This window comes from Sus scrofa, chromosome 16 (assembly GCF_054392235.1).
Source record: "Sus scrofa isolate SSC_HxYL_T2T_F1_AM1 chromosome 16, Sscrofa_HxYL_maternal_Yorkshire_Landrace_v2.0, whole genome shotgun sequence".
Taxonomy (NCBI): domain Eukaryota; kingdom Metazoa; phylum Chordata; class Mammalia; order Artiodactyla; family Suidae; genus Sus; species Sus scrofa.
The window spans coordinates 78,000,364-78,021,203 of record NC_139398.1 but is presented as its reverse complement, the minus strand read 5'-3'; the positions used below and the strand labels follow the sequence as shown (position 1 = coordinate 78,021,203).

General features: G+C 45.9%; 1 protein-coding gene across 6 annotated transcripts in view; it reads left to right on the top strand.

The window, feature by feature from the left end:
• Nucleotides 1-20,602, top strand: part of CYFIP2 (cytoplasmic FMR1 interacting protein 2) — a 148,657-nt gene extending 128,055 nt beyond the window's left edge. For all 6 annotated transcript variants that reach the window (XM_021076694.2, XM_021076692.2, XM_021076696.2 and 3 more), the window contains 5 exons: nt 3,929-4,001; nt 4,692-4,786; nt 12,831-13,069; nt 14,844-14,991; nt 17,666-20,602. In XM_021076694.2, the coding sequence (XP_020932353.1) occupies nt 3,929-4,001; nt 4,692-4,786; nt 12,831-13,069; nt 14,844-14,991; nt 17,666-17,833 (723 nt within the window). In that variant the 3' untranslated portion in view covers nt 17,834-20,602. The remainder of the gene's footprint in view (nt 1-3,928; nt 4,002-4,691; nt 4,787-12,830; nt 13,070-14,843; nt 14,992-17,665) is intronic.
• The last annotated feature ends 238 nt before the right edge of the window (nt 20,603-20,840 follow it).

Sequence of the window (20,840 nt, the reverse complement as noted above, 5' to 3'; positions counted from 1 at the left end):
TTAAAGATGTGGTATTGTCACTGCTGTGGTACAGGTTCAATCTGTGACTGGGGAACTTCCGCATGCTGCAGGCAGGGCCAAAACAATATGGTCTAACAAATATACATTCATTAACAAGTAGTTATTGAGTGTCCTAGGCACTAGGTAGAACAGGCAAAAATAGAGATGGCATCTTTACTCTTAAAGATCTTACTACTCTTATAGTATTGTGGTCCGTGTGGAAGAGAATCAGAGATGTATGAGGGCTTATTGGTCGTGGGATGTGAAGAAGAGAGAGGAAATGAGCCCCAGGTTTGAGGCTTGGGCAGATGAGGAGATGACTGCCACTCTGGGAGCAAAGGAACCTCAGGGAAGAAGGGAAGAAGGTCAGCTTTAGGAATGTGGAGCTGTGGAAACAGCTAGTAAAGAAGCAGATCTGCAAATCTGGAGCTTGAAAGAGAAGTCTGTCTGGAAGTACAGAGTTGATGAATCAAGGGCAGTGCTTGTGATCATGGGAGCAAGTGAGACCAACTTGAGACAATAAAGTGAGGAGAAAAGAGAAACAAAGTGAGACTTGGGGGACAAAACAACATTTAAAGGATGGACAGAAGTCAGACCTGCAAAAGAATTAAAAAAGGGAATCTGAAAATGATGGAAGCCTGCAGAAGTCTTTGTCATAGTAGCTGAGGGAGGACAGTGCCTAATACATTAGAGATGACGTAGTACGAGGACGTTGAACTTGGTGACAGAGCAGTAGGAGTCTCTGCCAGAGCCATTGCCATGGCGTGGTGGAATTGGGCCTCCTGCTTCCAGGAAATGCAGAGAACTGAAAGCTCTTGTGAGGGGCTAGGCCCTGAAAGGAGGAGAGAGATGGAAGGGTGGCTGAAGATACTGATTAGAAAGACACATTCAGTGATACTCTGAGGGGGGAGCAGAACAAGGGTCTTTTTTGTTTCTGATGAGCTTAAGATGTTTATTTGATGGGGTAGAGTAGGAGGGAAGCCAAGTTGATTTCTTGACAGCTCTATCTTTGGAATCCTCAATCTTCCTACTTTAAGAACAAGGATCTTGAATGGAAACTACTGGGAGGCCACCTTGGCTTAATACAAAATCAAACTTACTAACCACTAGAGTTCAAAAGTGAGTTGGGCAGCCTCCAGAAGTCCTGAGCTCTTGATTCCTGGAGTCATCAAAGAATAGCCTGACTGTTACATGTAAAAGGAGTGAGAAGTTTCCATTGTGGCCTAGTGGGTTAAGAACCCACCATAGTGTCTGTGAGGATGTGGGTTTGATCCCTGGCCCCACTCAGTGATTTAAGGATCCAGCATTGCCACAAGCTCTGTAGGTTGCAGAGGTGGCTCAGATCTGGTGTTGCTGTGGCGTAGGCCTGCAGCTGCAGCTCCAGTTCAACCCCTAACCTGGAAACGTCCATATGCCACAGGTGCAACTGTAAAAAGAAAAAAAAAGAGTAAAGTGTTCAATCAGTGATCTAGGCTTCCACCATAAGAAATTGAAGAAAAGCAAATTAAACCCAAAGCAAGCAGAAATAGACATAATAAAGATCAGAACAGCAATCAGTGACATTGAAAGTGGAAAAACTGTAGGGAAATATAAATGAAACTAAAAGCTGATTCTTGGGAAAAAAATCAATAAAATTGATAAACCTCTAGCCAGACTGACCATGGGGGGATAAAAAAGAGAAGACACAAATTACATCACTTTAGATCCCACCAACATCAAAAGGACAAAAGAGGCATACTGTAAACAACCCTATGCCCATAAGTTAAACTTCAATGAAAGGAATCAAGTCTTTTTGTCAAACCCACCCCCCTCAAACTCAAGAAAAAAAAAATCCATAACCTGAATAGTCCTGTATCTTCTAAAGAAATTGTATACCAGAGTTCCTGTCGTGGCTCGGCAAACAAACCTGAGTAGTATCCATGTGGATGCAGGTTTGATCCTTGGCCTTGCTCAGTGGCATTGCCATGAGCTATGGTGTAGGTCGCAGACTCGGCTTGGATCCCAAGTGGCTGTGGCTGTGGCTATGGCTATGGCATAGGCCGGCACCTGCAGCTGCAATTCAGCCCATAGCTTGGGAACTTCATATGCCTTGGGTGCAGCCCTAAAAAGATCAGAAAGAAAAAGAAAAGAAATTTGTACCTATTTAAAAAAAAAAAAAAGAAAACCTTCTAATAAAACTCCAGATACAGATGGTTTCAGTTATGAATTCCTCCAAACGTCTAAGGAGGAAATAATACCAATTCTGCGTAATCTCTTCCAGAAAATAGAAGAGAGGGGAGCCCTTTCCAGCTGACCTTACAAGGTCAGCATAACCCTAATACCAACACCAAAAACGTTTGAAAGGAATCCTGTGAATCAATGTCCCTAATGAATAAAGAGGAAAAACTCTCAACAAAGTGTTAGCAAATAAAATCCAACAATACTTAAGAAGGATAATGCATCACAGTCAAGTGAGATTTATCCCAGAAATGCAGGGCTGGTCATCATTCAAAAATCTATCAGTATCATCTACCATGTTTATGAATTTAAGAATAGCCTGGATAATCAATAGCCACGTTTTCAGATTACATGATGAACCAGAGAATCTAAGCATAGACATAGCAATAAAGGTCAAGTTACTTGATTCCCTGGTTTGGGGAGAAACAGATTAATGAAGAAAGTGAAGGCGTTTCCCCTCTGCCTAAGGAACTGAGGATTACATTCAGCTCAGGCAGGTCCCTCTAGAAAGTTTACGTGTCCTCCTGTTATCCTCACTTCAAGGACTAAAAGGAGTTTGGAGGTTTCTTTCACGAGCAGCTATCCTACCTGACTTCTAGGTGGGGACTCTTCCACCTGTGCCTGGCAGAGAAAGCCAAGGGAACTCACAATCCTGATTTTTCCGAGCATCTTAGAATCCAAGAGTTGAATGAAAGCTGGATCTTAGCCAATTCAAACCCCACGGTTTAAAGAGGAGAAACCAAGACGCACGGAGAGCGGCTCGTCTAGTCTGGGTCCCCCTCCCCACTCTGTGCTCTGCAATCAGTCATCATGAGCTGGTCCTGGCGTAGGAAGCCTGTTAGACCCTATCTTCCAGCTCTGTCCTCCCCAGACTTTCCCCTCCAACCATTTTGCTTTTAAGTATACTTTTATGCATAACAAGCCCCCACCAAAACCTGTCTGTCTGGGTTCACCCTAGTGGAGTCTGGGCTGGAGAAAACTGACCAGACCTAACCCTTCACCCAGAGTCACCCTGCACTACTGGATTGGACAATTGGTCCAGCGACCTGCTTTGCGCCCATAGGTCTCGCAGCCAACCAGGTGAATACAGTCTGGGCCTGTCGTCACTATTTGATCCCACTGCCACTGAATTCTTCAACAATCTCCTTATAAGACTGCAGTGAAAATGTATTGCATGCTCATTATGTGCAGAGACTCTGTCCTGAGGCTGCACATTCTCTCACTTAATCCTCACAGCAACCCATTAAAATAGGTATTGTTCTCATCTTCATTTTGCAGATAAATGAATAGGCTCAGAGAAGTTAAGTAACTTGCTTAAGATCCCACAGCTAGAGGTTCTGTTGTGACTCAGTGGGTTAAGAACCTGACATAGTGTCCGTGAGGATACAGGTTCCATCCATGGCCTCACTCAGTGAGTTAAGAATCTGGCCTTGCTGCAAGCTGCAGCGTAGGTCATGAACGCAGCTCGGATTCTGCATGGCTATAGCATAGTCCGGCAGCTGCCGCTCTGGTACCCCTAGCCTGGGAATTTCCATATGCCACAGGTGAGGCCTTGAAAAAAAAAATAAGATCCCTCAACTAGTTAAGCATAAGAGCTAGGATTTGAACCCGGGTCTGGCTGCCTCCAGTATTCAAGCTTTTAGTAATGAGATTCTACCTGATTTAAACTAAAAATGGCTATCTCTTTCTTTCCTTCCATCTCTCTTTGCAGTCTCAGGAGGAAGTCTGTGATTTGCTCCATGCTGCACCCTTCCAAAACATCCTGCCTAGGGTCTACATCAAAGGTAAGAAACCACTGGCAGCAGCTAAATAGCCAGTTTGAATCTGAACTTCATGCTGACTTAATCCCAATAAATTAAGATCTGCAGTTAGCAGTGGAGAAGGTGAAGCTTTGGGCATCTATGGAGTTGTCACATAATGGTAGAATTGGAGGCCTTGGTCCTTCTAGAACATCCCTAGTATGTTGCTGTCTATGTCGGTTGATCTCCTTCAAGCGATGGGAAACGCCCTACTCTACGAAGTAGATGATTCTATTGTGGGACAGCGATAGTAGAATATTTTTCCGGGTGTTCCCTTTGTGGCTCAGCGGTAACAAACCCGACTAGAATCCATGAGGATGCCAGTTCGATCCCTGGCCTTGATCAGTGGGTTAAGGAACCAGCGTTGCTGTGAGCTGCAGTATAGGTTGCATTTGAGGCGCGGATCTGGCGTTGCTGTGGCATAGACCAGCAGCTGCAGCTCCAATTCAATCCCTAGCCTGGGAACTTCCTTGGAAAAAAAAAAAAAAGGACATTTTTCCTTGTAGTGAATCTTGATCACACTTGCCAGAACCACGGAAAACAGTTCTACACGCTCCATCCAAGTACTGGAATACAAATACATCCCCAGGTGGTTGTCTGAGACCTCTTCCCCGCCCCCGCCCCACCGCCACATGTGCCCTGCATCTCATTTTCTGCCTACTACTTTTTTTACAGAGGGGGAGCGTCTGGAGGTCCGGATGAAACGCCTGGAAGCCAAATACGCCCCGCTCCACCTCGTCCCTCTGATAGAGCGGCTGGGAACCCCTCAGGTATGACCCTCCCATCATGGACCCAGAAAGCCAAGAGGAAATTTAGAGGGAGAGCATTTGGGCCAACTCCTCATTTTACAGGTCAGGGAACTAAGGCCCAGAGAGAGAAAGAGAAAGTCTAACAGCACACAGCCTGTTAGGAGCAGGGCTAGGTCTGGTATGAGATTTGCTGACTCTCAGGCCTAAGCTCCTTCTCCTGCACCCCGTGTCTCCATCCTGCCAAGAAAGAAGGAAGTCAGTCACATGCCAGTTATGCCCTGTTAGGTATCAAGAATTCTGCCAAGTCTTCACTCAGAATGAAAACCACACACCTGTAAGCCAGCAGTTTACCTCTGGGTATCGTTGCTTTAAAAAAAAAAAAGAAAAGAAAAAAAAAATTGCAGGAAAAAAATGCTTACGTGAATACAAGATGTTTACCACAGCATTGATGGTTAAAGCAAAAACTGGAAACAATGTGAATGTCAATTAGCAGAGGATTGACTACACACAATATAGTAAAATCGTTTAAATGCTGAATACCTGCCATGTAATAATGAAACGGAAAAATCAGCTCTAGATCCATTAATGAGGCTACATCATAAACCCACAGTAGGTGAATAAAGTGAGTTGCCCTCCAGTTCGTCTGTATAATACTGGAGTATAATACTGTCTGTATTTTTTTTTTGAAACATACACAACAAAACCATATAAAATAAAATTTTTCCTGGGAGATGAAACACCTCATTCGTAATGGTGGCAAGCTTTGAAGGGAGATGAAAGATAAAGAGCAGTCAAAGAAGACAGCTTTATCTGCAGTGTTCTAATTTTTTTTCTTTTCATTTTTGGCCCCCCTGTGGCATATGGAGTCCTGGGCCAGGGATCAGAGCCGAGCCACAATTGCAACCTAAGCCACATCTGCAGCTACGCAGAGTCCTTGTTAACCCCCTGTGCTGGCCTGGGGAATCAAACCTGAGTCCCGGTACTCCCAAAATGCCACAGATCCCGTTGTGCCACAGCAGGAGCTGCTGTTGTAATATTTTTGAAAGTGAATGAGCTCAGGTGTTAATTCTGTAATTAAAACACATTTTTATGGAGTTCCCTGGTAGCTCCGGGGGTTAAGGACCCGATGTTGTCACTGTAGCTGCTTGGGTTGCTGCTGTGGCACAGGTTCAGTCCCTGGCCCAGGAACTTCCTCATGCTGTGGGTGTGACACACACACACACACACAAAAAACCCTGCACTTTTACAAACCTGTACCTGTAGGTGGAGTAAAGCAGGACCCCTGACTTCAGAGAACTCACAGACCATGCAGGCAGTTGGGAAAGAAGAGACACAAGGGGCAAGGGAGGTAACAAAAAGCACATGCCCCCTCCTTTCAAGTCGATTCAGGCAATCTGCACAGTTGGGGGAGGGGGCGTGTCAGGGGACGGATTCAGGAAGATGAGAACAGGGCGGCATCATAGTGAGACAAGCCAGGCTGCTTGGTTTTGTTGGCCAAAACCAACTGTTCAAAAGGTTTAGGATTAAATCCCCTCTTGGACTTGCGTCCCTGCAGCCCTTGGTCCTCTGTCCTGTTACCACAAAAGCTTAGGAGTCAGGATTCTCGCCCTGCCCTCCGCTGAGGGCGGAAGGCAGACTCCCCTCTGGAAAGACGCGGCAAGTGTCGGGCCCGGGGCAGAGTCTGGCCTACCCAGGTGTCACGCTGATGAACAGCCCCAGCCAGACCCCCACAGGCCACCCACCTCCTCCTGAAAACCGTGACTAAAGGTTTAATGACATGCAGGTTCTTTAGTCACCACAGAGAGAATTTAGATACTGTGGAATATGCACATTTTCTATTTTGGCCTGCCGGGCTGAACGCAGGAGATCCTCTAAAAATTGCCTTTTAGGGAGAAATCCCCCAAGCCAGCGACATATAAATGTGTCTGCTCCTCCGCTGGTGTCATCCCACAAGAATCTGGCCTCTCGCACCCAGGACTTGGCATGTGTTTCCACTTAGAAGGCCATGAATTCCTTCCCTGTTCTGGGATACGCCATTTCCTTGGGACTGATAGAAATCTCAATTTGTCAAAGGCTGATATTCAACAAACAAAACCCTAGACATTCTGCCGCAGAGGAAATGCCAGTTTTATAAGTCTCCCAGCCCTCAAGAAATAGTCTAAACTTTAATCCTCCTGTAGACCAAGGGGAAAACACACACACCACACACACACACACACACACACACACATGAACTTGCAAGCTAGTTGGGTTTGGGGAACTCATATAGCATCTAGGTCAAGGACAGGGAAATTCTATACGTTGAAGGTCAGGGTTTAACTGTATTGCTTAACTTGCATTTGTTCCTGGACAAAGTGAGGGGCCTGGTTGACTGCCTAGGGCTACCATGGAAAGAAATGTCTGCTGGAGAGTCGAAGGACTCCTTATCCCAGCTTTACCCAGAATTGTTGCATCGTCTGGTGCTAGACCTTTAATATTTTCGGTCTTTGTTGTTCCATCTATAAAATGGGCAGATAACTGTTTTGCCTCCTTAGCTGAACTGTCTTGTGCGATCATTATGATAAATACGTGAAAAACGTCTGAAACCTAGAAAGGATTATGTAAAGAGCAAGCATAGAGAGAACACTGCTCTACAAAGTATTTAAAAGGTAATCAGAGTACTCCATGCAGAAATCTGTTTCCACGTGTTTTCACAGAGGCTTTTTCTCTGCCCTTGTTAACTCAGAAAAGAATGGCAGAAAGAGAAAAAAAAAAAAAAAAAAAAGTCCTGCTGAGGGGAACAGAAATGAGTCAAGTTGATGTTAAACACATATAGACACGCGGGGTATATATTTAACACCAAGTCACCAACTGGGGGTCTGTGCAACAATCGTTAATGCAGTTTTTCAGAGCAGAAAGAAAATCATATCAAACGTAAAAAGGACATGGAAGAAAACACACAACCTAAGAAATATAAATGCCACCTAACATAAGAAAAATTGTTCTGCCTCACCATTGATCGATGAAATATAAACGAGTAAAGTACACCTGTACGTCTCTCAAGTTGGCAAAGAACTTTTTTTTAGGAGTTCCGTCGTGGCTCAGAAACTAATCTGGCTAGCATCCATGAGGACATATGTTCGATCCCTGGCCTAGCTCAGTGGGTTAAGGATCCAGCATTGCCATGAGCTGTGGTGTAAGTCATAGACGCAGCTCGGATCTGGTGTTGCTGTGACTGTGGCGTAGGCCTTTGGCTACAGCTGTGGGTTTGGCCCTAAAAAGACAAAAAAAAACCCAAAAACCTTTTTTTAATTTATATATGTCTTATTTTATTGATGGCTGTTTATACTTAAGAAGCTCTTTCCTGGAGTTCCCATCGTGGCGCAGTGGTTAACGAATCCGACTAGGAACCATGAGGTTGCTGGTTCGGTCCCTGCCCTTGCTCAGTGGGTTAAGGATCCGGCGTTGCTGTGAGCTGTGGTGTGGGTTGCAGACATGGCTCGGATCCCGCGTTGCTGTGGCTCTGGCATAGGCCGGTGGCTACAGCTCCGATTCGACCCCTAGCCTGGGAACCTCCATATGCCGCGGGAGCGGCCCTAGAAAAGACAAAAAAAAAAAAAAAAAAAGAAGCTCTTTCCTACCATTGCCAAACATGAATGAATGTACATCAGAATCACCTGGAAGGCTGTTAAAACACAGATTGCATCTTCCTAGAGTTTCTGATTCATTAGGTCTAGGGTGGGAGCCAGAAATTTGCATATCTAGCACAGTCACACAGGTGATCCTGATGCTGCTGGTCTGGGGTCCCACTTTGAGAACCACTAATCTAGCTGACAAAGAACTTTGTTTTGTTTTTTTGCTTTTTAGGGCCACACCTGCGGTATATGGAGGTTCCCATGCTAGGTGTCAAATTGGAGCTATAGCTGCTGGCCTGCAGCACAGCCATAGCAACACCAGATCTGAACCACATCTGTGACCTGCAACACACTCACACATCCTTAACCCACTGAGCGAGGCCAAGGATCCAACCCACAACCTCATGGTTCCTAGTCAGATTTGTTTCCAATGCACCATGACAGGAACTCCAAGAACTTTCTTTCTTGCTTTTTTTTTTTTTTTTTCCCGGTTTTGTTTTGTCTTTTTGCCATTTCTTGGGCCGCTCCCACGGCATATGGAGGTTCCCAGGCTAGGGGTCTTAATCGGAGCTGTAGCCTCCCGTCTATACCAGAGCCACAGCAACGCGGGATCCAAGCTGCGTCTGCCACGTACACCACAGCCCATGGCAACGCCGGATCCTTAACCCACTGAGCAAGGGCAAGGACCGAACCCGCAACCTCATGGTTCCTAGTCAGATTTGTTAACCACTGCGCCACGACAGGAACTCCCTAAGAACTTTCTTAATGGTAATAGAATACCAGTAAAGACACAAGGAACAGACTTGGCACAGGTAGGTGTACAGTGGTTCAGCTTTCCTTGGAACCATGGAGCAAAAGTCTTTTAAAACATTGTGAACCAACTATAATAGAAAAACTAAAAATCTTAAAAAAAAAAATCTATTCATATTCTTTGACTGAAAAGTTCTACTTCTAGGACTTTAAGAAAATAACCAGAGTTTAGTTCAAAAGTGTTATATAAAAGGATAATCACTTATGAATTGTCTATATAATGATGAAAAGGTGTGAATAATTTAAAATAACAAAGAATTGAAGACTAAATAAATGATGGCCTATCGGTGGCCATTTTATGTAGCCATTAAGAAAATGTGTTACTGGGAGTTCCCTGGTGGCTCAGTGGATTAAGGATCCAGCGCTATCACTGCTGTAACTTCAGGCTTGTTCCCTGGCCCAGTAACTTCCGCATGCCATGGACGTGGCTAAAAACAAAGAGAAAAACCCATGTTACTAAAAATATTGAAGGAAACAGCTTCTTATAGTAATGATATCTTAAGAGAAAAAATATAGTATGGTGCAAATGTTAAAATAAATACATGTACACATTCATATACGTAAACACAAATCATCAGTATTTTGAGAAAGCTCATCTCTGTATAATGGGATTTATGGGAGATTTTTATTATAACATTTTTACACTTTTTTTCCAGATTTTTTTTGTGGTTCATAGGAGAAGCCACAAAGGTAAATACTTTTCCAGGAAAGGGACAAAGCTCCTAACCATTTCAGCAAGGCCTTTTGGTTTGCTGTAGTTGAGAGGTCACCAGAGTTCAAAGTCTATCTGCAGACAAAATAAAATACAAAAAAGAAAAATGTTGGAAACTTTAAATGAGATAAAAGTAAATTGAATAGCCTAAAATACAGACTTTCAGAACAGTTTCATGGTTTTGTTTATTTCTAGAGAACTAAATAACTAAGGTGAATAATAAGAGTATCGAATTATGTTGGTAATCTAAACAAGTATGGGATGATTTCACCTGAAAACTAGTTAAATACACAGAGCAATGACTTTCTTTTTGCAATGAACTTAAAAAATAAAATAAAAACACTGGAAGAAATAAATACATAGTAAAATGCCAAAAAAAAAAAAAAAAAAAGTCTATCTGCAGATGTATAAACCCTGTCACTGATGTTTTTGAGATTCTCCTGCAATTGTCAGGCCCTGAAGACTGACTCAGGCTCACTAAATGCACACGAGATTAACTAGTAAATCCGAATTCACTGTATTAGTTTATGAAGGAGAATATTCATGACTTGAAAACAAATACTCGGTTTTTTGTTTGTTTCGTCTTTCTAGGGTCCCACCTACAGCATATGGAAGTTCCCAGGCTAGGGGTCAAATAGGAGCTATAGCTGCCAGCCTACACCACAGCCACAGCAACACCAGATCCAAGCTGCATCTGCAGCCTATGCTGCAGCTCATAGCAATGCCAGATCCTTGAATGCACTGAGCAAGTCCAGGGATCGAACCCGTGTCCTTATGGATACTAGTCAGGTTCATTACCACTGAGCCACTATCAGAATTCCCAAATATGGGTTTTTTATGTACTGAGCATTTTCACTGAACCAGGCACGCTTTTTCTAAGGTAGGGCGCCTCAACAGGGTCCACATACCACCCTAGAGAGGTGAGAACAGAGTCAAACCCTAGGGTCAGGGTTTTTTTTACAGGAGCCATTTCCAGTTAACTGTGGCAGTTTCTCTGCTCTACAGTTTTCCACGCCACCAGAATCAAGATGTGAATGAGAGTTCCCTCTCCTTCATATTCGAAACACATGTCAAAATCTTCTTCCCCAATTCATGTTTTTTTTTGAAGAAGTCCTAGACTTCTTTCAGCTTATAGTTGTCATGGCAACTACACTCCTGGCCCACATTCCCAGCAGGCTCCAGCATTGGTGCTTCCTGATTTATTTCCCTGCATGGATTAATTTGAGACTGCCCTCTTTCTAGACTTTGCAGGGTGGGAGACTTTAGGCAGGCTCCATCCAGCCACAGGGTCCAGTGAGGCCTCTGGGGAGCCCGCCTTCTGGGGCAGAGATCCCGTAAATGCCCTGAGGGTCTCTCAGCCCTCTTTAGCTTTGTTCCTAGATTTGGAGCTCTTACTTTGACCTTAGATATTGGTATCTATTATCTTTGCACCTGGCTTTGAGAGCTCTACCCCCAGACTTATTTTTTTTCTCTTTTGAGGGTTGCACCCAAGATGTATGGAAGTTCCCAGGTTAAGGGTTGAACTGGAGCTGCAGATGCCAGCCTACACCACAGCCACAGCAATGTGGGAACTGAGCTTCATCTGCCACCTACACCACAGATCATGGCAACGCCGGATCCTTAACCCACTGAGTGAAGCCAGGGATCAAACCTGCATCCTCATGGATGATGCTAGTCGGGTTCGTTACCACTGAGCCATGTCGGCAACTCCCACCTATATATTTCTTAGACCTGCAGACAGTGATGCGTATGAAGTACTAGACTAGCCAGCTGATGATTAGAGATGCAATAACTAGAAGCCAAAGGCAAAGCCAGTTTAAATTATTAATAGAGATTGTTAGCAGTGGTCAGAGGAGGTCTAATTTGAAGAAATAATTCTGTAAAGTCAGTGGCTAATTTTAAAGAGTGACATGTGCTCATGGCAGCACCTTCAACTCTACAAAAGTATTTGTAGTAAGAAGTGAAAACCGCACCTACTTTTCCAAGCCTGTCTGTTCCCACAGCTGGTGTTAATCTTCTAAAATGTTTTACACTCGCACCCCCACCCACTTAGTTGTGTCTGTCTGTCTGTAAGATTGTGGGTTATTGATGCCTTTTTGTTTGTTTGTTTGTTTGTTTGTTTTTTAGGGCTGCACCCACAGCTTATGGAGGTTCCCAGGCTAGGGGTCCAATGGGAGCTATAGCCGCTGGTCACAGCCACACCAGATCAGAGCCATGTCTGCAACCTACACCACAGCTCATGGCAACATTGGATCCTTAACCCCCTGAGCAAGGCCAGGGATCGAACCCAAATCTTCATGGTTACTAGTCAGATTTATTTCCGCTGCACCATGACGGGAGCTCCTGTTGATGCCTTTCTAATAGGATCATAGTATATGTCCTTTCTTGCAACCTACTCTATTCACTTAACAATTTAACCCACAGGTCTAGTCTACCAGGATTCAGATCCCCACTTTTCCCCTCACAGACTGCCTCTCTGAACTTCAGTGTCTTCTCTAGTAGAATGGAGATAATAACAGGACCTGTTCATGGGGTTTACATGAGGAGTAAATAAAGTCAGCAGTTAAAGGCATAGGACAGGGCCTGGTGTATCACACAGCCTGCACTAGTGACAACAGCACTGTGGAAGCAGTCATACTAGTAGGCTACCTACCGTCTTTTCAAGGCTACCTACCTAGCATTTCATTATATGGGTGGATTAAAATTTTTTTAACTATTGCTCTATCGATAGCGCCTAGATTTGACTTACCACCAGACGCCCCTGTGATTACACTCAGGTTTATGATGTTAGTGTCCTGCTCTAGGGAAGACCTCGGTTCTGGTGAAGGAATTCCAGGTGCAGCCAGCTCCGGGGTTTGGGACTCTCGGGTGAGAGGTGGACAGTGGGGTCTGAGACGTGACTCGAAGGTTTATGTACCCCTGTTCCCAGCAAATCGCCATCGCTCGGGAGGGCGACCTGCTGACCAAGGAGCGGCTGTGCTGCGGGCTGTCCATGTTCGAGGTCATCCTGACCCGCATCCGGAGCTACCTGCAGGACCCCATCTGGCGGGGCCCGCCGCCCACCAACGGCGTCATGCACGTCGACGAGTGTGTGGAGTTCCACCGGCTCTGGAGCGCCATGCAGTTTGTCTACTGCATCCCCGTGGGGACCAATGAGTTCACAGCCGAGTGAGTGTCCCCTGGGAAGGCAGCGCACCCCCATCCTGCCCATCCTCCCATGAGCCACCAGGCCCAGAACTCAGCCAGAAAGGAGGGCGGGGGCAGGGCCTTCTAGCAGTGGCTTTTGAGCACCTGCTACATGTCAGTCCAGGTGGCAGGTGCTGGACATACACCAGCACTGAGCCACTGTAGGTGGTTCCTGGCTTCATGGGGTTTTCAGGGCCAAGAGGAGACAAGAAAATAAATGGAAGGTGCATCGAATGAGGCCACTGGGCGGCGAGGGCAGGAAGCACAACAGATGCCCAAGAAGAGAGATGAGTGGATTACAGGAACTTCATTCATAGACAAGAACAGAGCTGGAACCTTGCTTGTAGGATTCAGGTCTTAGAGGGAGAAGGGGACCTCCTGGGAAAGGCTCCAAGTGGTGGGAGGCAGAGATGGAGCGTGTGCAGGCGTGTGCACAGCGGGGCCTTCGGCCTCTTAAGGCCCATCTTCCCAGGACGTGGAGTGACCACTGGGAGCTCTGGGAAGGGTTTGGCATTAAGATCTCACGGCCCCGTCACCCGCATGACAGAACTCCAGGGGTCACAGACAGAGGAGGGCTTTCCTGGCAGAAGCCAGGCCCCGCCTTGCTCATGAGGCCTCTGCTCCTGACAGAGCCTTTGAGAGGAACCCAGTCCTGTCCTCAGAGAAGACAGAAGCAGAGCCCCATTCTCCCGTCACTCAGCCAACTACAGAGCAAGAGCAGAGGGTGAAGAAGGCAGCCACCAGCTCTAGAGAAAATGCCTGGGGGGCCAGAGAGGCCTCCCTGAGGAAGTGGTGCTGGGAATGAGATGGGAAGGCTGTTTCCAGAGCAACTGCACTTTCAGCCACAGCAGGGGGGAAGCTGGGGAGCCTTCCTGTTGGGCTGTGGCTACTGCCTGAGGTCAAGAAAGCTGGCCAACAAGTGCCGTGTGGCCTCCCAAATCGCCCACATTGCTGTTGAGAGCTGGAGGTATGCAGGCTGAGCTTTACCAGACCCAAGAGGACTTGCACCCCGCTCCCCACCCCAACCAGCAGCATCTGCTCATGCACCCACCATGCCACCCACAACCCCGTCCCTGCCCTCTCAGTCTACACTGGCTGGTTGGCCTCCTGGTTTGAAACAGCCCTTCCCCTTACCTGTGTTCCTCTGATTCCTTTCCAGAGCCAAGGCAGAGCCTCATTAGAGTTCTAATTGGCTGCATAAATCATTAAAGGCTGGTTGGATTGTTTGTTTGTTTGTTTGTTTGTTTGTTTAGGGCCACACCAGCAGCACATGGAAATTCCTAAGCCAGGGGTCGAATCAGAGCTGTAGCTGCCAGCCTACGCCATAGCCATATCAACACTAGATCCGAACAGTGTCTGCGACCTATACCCACAGTTCATGGCAACACTGGATCCTTAACCCACTCAGCAAGGCCAGGGATCAAACCTGAGTCCTCATGGATGCCAGTTGGGCTTGTTACTGCCGAGCTTCAGCAGGGACTCCCAGATTTTTTTTTTTCTTTTTTTTTTTTTACTGTAAATTTGTCTTCTCTGAAGCTGAGTTTTTGTGCATCAGTGGGATGACAAACTGACACCTCTTTGTGGTTAGAAGGGCTTAAATATAGCCACAATCTCAAGAACAAATGAATCTGCGCTCACAGCTTCCTTGTACCCATTTTACAGATTCACAGACAGGCAGGCTTGCTAGCTGTACTGCTGGTCCACTCCCCTCCCCTCCCCTGCTTTTCACTCCAGCTGCTTCCTCTCCCGCTCCCAGGCAGTGTTTTGGAGATGGTCTGAACTGGGCTGGCTGCTCCATCATCGTCCTGCTGGGCCAGCAGCGTCGCTTCGACCTGTTCGACTTCTGTTACCACCTGCTGAAAGTGCAGAGGCAGGACGGGAAGGATGAAATCATTAAGAATGTGGTAAGCAGCTCATGGCTGGGGCCTGGGAGATGGGGCCAGGTCTGACAAGCAGGCTTTTATCTCCTGAGGAGGGTGTGCTGTTTAAGGAGGCCAACTCCCCACAGCGCAGGGGAGAATGAGGACACTCAGCCGCTGGTGACCTTCTCATGGGAAGCCGTGAGTCACTGGCTCATAACCCACTGGGATGAATCAGATCACCCCTGCAGGGCAGGGCCGGCCTCCAGACCTGAGACACACCTTCTCTGTGCCAGTCAGACGGTGCTAATGCGGGTTCTTCATCTGTACAAGCTGTGCACGCACAGGGATAGGATAAGCACAGTTGTGGGGTGAGCAGGGCTACTGTGGGAGCCTCGGGAAGGGCCGTCTAAACCAGGCCAAGGAGGGCCTCAGAGGGTTCTCCATAGACGTGATGCTTGAGTGGAGTCCAGAATGACCAGGAAAAAAGGGGGAGTTCTCTTGTGGCGCAGCAGGTTAAGGTTCCAGCATTGTCACAGCAGCAGCTTGGGCTGCTGCTTTAGCATGGACTCAGTCACCTCTACATGCTGTCGATGCAGCCAAAACAAACAAAAAACTGAACAAAAATGCATAGACTGTGCACTCCAAAAAACCCATTAAAAATAGAGAAATTGGGTCGCAGGATAGGGAGGATGTTATAGATGGAGGGAACAGCTAGAGCAAAGGCACAGAGGCATGAAGGCATTTGACTGGAACAAAGGGAGGGTCTCCAGGGCCAGCTAAGAGGAAACAGGCAGGGGCCACCTCCTAAACGTTTTGTTCATTGCGGTACATTGTACGTAACATAGAATTTGCTGTTTTAGCTATTTTTAAGCGTTCAGTAGACTTTAATCATTTTCAAGTGTTTCTTGGATTAATTACACTCATGTTACGCAACCAGTACCACCTCCATCTCCAGAACTTTTCATCTTCCCCAACTGAAACTGTGCCCTGTAAACCCTAAATGCCCGTTCTCCCTCCTCCCAGCCTCTAGGAACCACCCTTCCACTTTCTGTTACTATGAATTTGACTGCTCTAGGTACTTCGTATAAGTGAGATCCTCAGCATAATATGTTCAAGACTCACCATGTTTTGCATGTGTCAGAATTTCCTTCCATCGAAGGCCGAATGGTATTCATTGCATGTGTACACCACATTTTTGTTGATCCATTCATCCATCAGTGGACACTTGCGTTGCTTCCACATTTTGGCTGTTGTGACTAATGCTGCTGTGGTCATGAGTGTACACAGACTCAAGACTCTGCTTCTATTTTATTGCCTTTGGCTTTATGCCTAAAATTGGGATTGATGGATCATACGATAATTCTGCTTTTAGTTTTTGAAGACTGCCTTCCAGTTTTCTATAGTGGCTGTGCTGTTTTACATACCCACCAACAATGCACTAGAGTTCCAGTTGCTCTGTATCTTCCAAGCACTTGTTGTTTTCTGGGCATTTTTGGAAATAGCCATCTTAATATGTGTGAAGTGGTGTCTCACTGTGGTTTTGATTCACATTTCCTTAACGGTTAGTGATATTAGCATCTTTCTGTGTGCTTATTGGCCGGCTGTTTATCTGCTTTGGAGAAATGTCTTAAGTGGCTTGCTCACTTTTTAATTAGGTTGTTTGGGTTTTTTGCTATTGTTTAATTGCAGGAGTTCTTTCTATCTTCTGGATATTAATCCCTAATCCGATATGTGATTTGAAAATGTTTTCTTTCATTCTGTATGTTGCCTTTTCACTCTGTTGATAGTGTCCCTTGACACAAGTAAGTTTTTAATTTTCGTGTATTTCAATTTAATGTTTGCTTTACTACCCATGCTTGTTTATTACCCATGCCAGACTCAATGTCATAAAGCTTTTCCTCTATCTTCTCTTCTGTAAGTTTTACAGTTTTTGCTCTTAGGTTTAGGTCTTTAACCCATTTTGAGCTAATGTTTTGTATATGGTGTATGTTAATCATCCATCATTCTTCTGCATGTGGCTTCCAGTTTTCCCAGCACCATTTGTTCAAAAGACCATCCTTTTTCCATCGAATGTTGTGGCCACCCTGTTGGAAATCATTTAACCATATATTTAAATATATATAAGGGTTTATTTCTGGGTTCTCTCTCTCTCTCTTTTTTTTTTTTTGTTTGTTTTTCTTTTTGTTTTGTTTTTTTTTCTAGGGCCACACCCATGGCATATGGAGGTTCCCAGGCTAGGGGTCCAATCAGAGCTGCAGCTGCCAGCCTACACCAGAGCCACAGCGATGCCAGATCCGAGCCACATCTGCAACCTACACCACAGCTCACAGCAACGCCGGATCCTTAACCCGCTGAGCGAGGCCAGGGATAAAACCTGCAACCTCATGGTTCCTAGTTGGATTCATTAACCACTGAGCCATGACAGGAACTCCTACTTCAGTTGCGTTGGTCCATATGTGTATCTTCGTGCTAGAACTACGCCGTTGTGATTACTACAGCTTCATGGTAAGTTTTAAAACTCAAAGGGTTTTTATGGCCAAGTTCACATTTCATTGCCAGGCTCTGGGCACCCACAGAAGGCCTCTAAGCAAGAGAGTGACATGATCAATGAAACATCAGGACCCTGAATGCCACCTTCAACTGTATTCTTCCCTTGCTCTTGATTTCTCTGTTCCCTCTTCCCATCCCTAACCTGCACATCCCTGTCCTTCTACAGCCCCTGAAGAAGATGGCAGACAGGATCAGGAAGTACCAGATCTTGAACAATGAGGTTTTTGCCATCCTGAACAAATACATGAAGTCCGTGGAGACGGACAGTTCCACCGTGGAGCACGTGCGCTGCTTCCAGCCACCCATCCACCAGTCTCTGGCCACCACCTGCTAGGCAGAAGGTCCTGCAAACCCCCAACCTGGAGGAGGAGAAGCAGCAGGAGAGGGAAAGTCACGGCCAGCCTGTAACAGGGTCCAGCTGGACAGCGTGCAGGATGGACTTGGAAGCAAACAAGAACCTCCCCAAACACATCCGCACCCCCGAGGGCTGGGCCTGTGCATGCTCTCCCACGACATCTCCATGGTGGTTTTTCCATAGTGTAAATGAAAAAAAAGAGAAGAAACAGGGCAATATGTGCTTTTTTTCTTTTTTTCTCTCAGCTGTGTTGAGCCCTAGTTTCACCACTTCTCCATCTCATGGTCCCCACATACATGGTTGCTTCCCAAGATCTCTACCCCAGCTGGCAACCCCTTCCCCAGTGCCCACGGACAACCCCAGGACCGAAGTCTCAGAGATGGAGACAAGTGTGGCCATTCCCTGAGGTGTCAGTCTGGCCTGATGGGCATGCCTCCCGTTCCTAGCATCTTCACGTCCACTGGCTCCCTAACCCCACTTCCCAGGATGGCATCATCTTCTCCTCTGATCATCAGGAATTCAACCACCACTCCTGGACCCAGTGCTGAGAGCCATGGTGAACAAGCAATCACGTTCTTGGTATCGGCATCATGGTAGATGGTATTATGGTGTTGGCTTTGGCCTTCCGTGGAGTCTCCAAACGGCACCCCAACTCCCCTCTAGGGCACTTCTAGAGAGACAGCAGAGATGCATGCACAACTGTATCCCACTGAGTGGAATTGGGGTAGGAAGATGGTCAGGTGTGCTAAGTAGAAGCAGTATTTATGAACACAGCCAGGAATTCCATAGTCCAAAACAGAAAGCTGTTAGACCATCCCATCAGCTTGATGGTGAGAGGGTCCTTTATTCAGTGACCAGCTACTTAGTGAACACCAGGTCACACAGGGCAATAGACACTGGAGCTACAGTTTTGAACAGGCAGGCGTGCACTGCCCACAGCTTTAGCCAGCGACCAAATTAGAGGCAACTTGTTAGCACAGAATCTCTCATCAAGGAAAACACAAGAAAGAAAATATGAAGGGGTTATTTTAAACAGCAGCCAGAAACATCTTGGGGTCATGGAGGTAAGGAGTATAAATTATACTCATTAATGAGCTGTTAACACCAAAATACACCCCAAAGAAGAATCCTAAGCTAGTGAATCTGGACTCCCGTCATCCTAGAAGTGGAAAGATTCTGGGGACCTTTTATCTTTCACTCTCAACTTCTTTGATGTTCCTTAACTTAGGTTTTGAGGTAAGGAGCATATCTCACAGGGGCGTATCCACTTCCACTTCCCAGACTGAACCAAAATTCCTTGCTAACTCTCCCACCAAGCATGGGATACTGTTTAGAAGGACAGAAGCATTTGGGAAGTGAATGTCTCATTACAGAGCATCTCATCATCGAAGGGAATCTGTGATCTTGAGCTTGTGAGAACACATAAAGTGATACAGTTGATATTTCTGCCCCCATCCAGGACGGAAAAGGAAAGAGAGAAGATAGAACTGTAATGATCCCCTCCCTCAGGGTACAGGCATGAAAATGGTTACCATTAACCAGATGGTCCATTTTAACCCCATGGCAGGAGCGAAGCAGTATCTGTAGCAAGAGGTTTGTGTTACCCACTCACGCTCACCAGAGAGGAAAGAGGTGAGACTCGCCAAGTGTGGTCCAGAGACCACCCACATTTGAACTTCCTGAAATTGGCATGTTTGATGCACAATCCTGGGCCCTACCTCAAACCCATTAATTCTGCATCTCTGGAAGCAGGGCCAAGAAATCTGCACTTGCCACAAACTGAATGATTCTGTTGCACATGGAAGTCTGAGGACCGCTGCTCTAGAGGCCCTGTACTGCTAACCTTGGGCGTTGAGCGCCCTCTGAGCCATGAAAGAAGATATTTGTAGCGAAGGAAAGTGGGTCAGGGTGGGGGGTCAGGGTGGAAGCTGTCAGAGCCTCCTGTCTGGAGCTGGCACTTCCCATTCCACTTTCTCATTTTTCCTTCTTGATGACCATAGATACGTCCCAAAGGCAAAAGTGCAGGGTTACAGCACATGGTACAACTACTCACCTTCAAAACCCACATAAAATTTCTAAGCTCCAGAGCCTTCCGAATCTTCAGTCCTGTCTGGGAATAGTAGCTGACTCATTCCAGATAGATGATTGGCTGTTACGTTTTGGAGATCATTCCAAATCCTTGACAGTTGCTTTGTGGAGATTTGGATCATCCTTTGATGTGATAGCTATTTCACCAACCTCTTCCTCCCATCCTGCATTTGTAACCCTGAACTTGACCCTCTGGGTAGAATCCCATTATACTCAAGAGATTGGATCCCAGTAAATTGAGGTCTTCACCTTCAGGAAAGACATTTCATTTCCCTGGCTCACCAGCAGCATTGATTTATGAGCACCAAACAGTTTTAATATTCCGTCCTTCCTGGTGTTACTGCCCCCCCTTTTGATTTTTTTGTGTATCTAAGAACCAGGAAAAATAAAATCTTAGGTTTTAAAAGGTTAAAAAAAATTCTGTTTCAGAAACTGTCAAATGTACCATATTTGTATTAAGAGTTGTTGGGAATTTTTGTACAATGAATTGACATTTATTTATGGTGACATATTTACGCTTGTGATCAAATAATGATGTTAAATTCTGAAATCATATTTGCTATGCAGCTGAAGATGATATTTTGCTTTGTATTTTGGGGTACCTGTGTTGAGTTGATAAACATTTCCATCTCCATTAAAATTGCTTCCAAACTGGTGAAATGAGTGTCTTAGTCTTGATTCTGGGTCGTAGTCACGTCGTCCTAGTTTCTCTCTGGAGGCCACGTGAAAGCTGATGACTAAGGAAACAACCTGCTTTTTTTTTTTTTTTTTTTGGTCCTTTTTTTAGGACTGCACTAGCATATGGTGGTTCCCAGGCTAGGGGTCTGATCGGAGCTACAGCTGCCGGCCTACACCAGAGCCGAGCAACATGGGATCCAAGTTGCATCTGCGACCTACC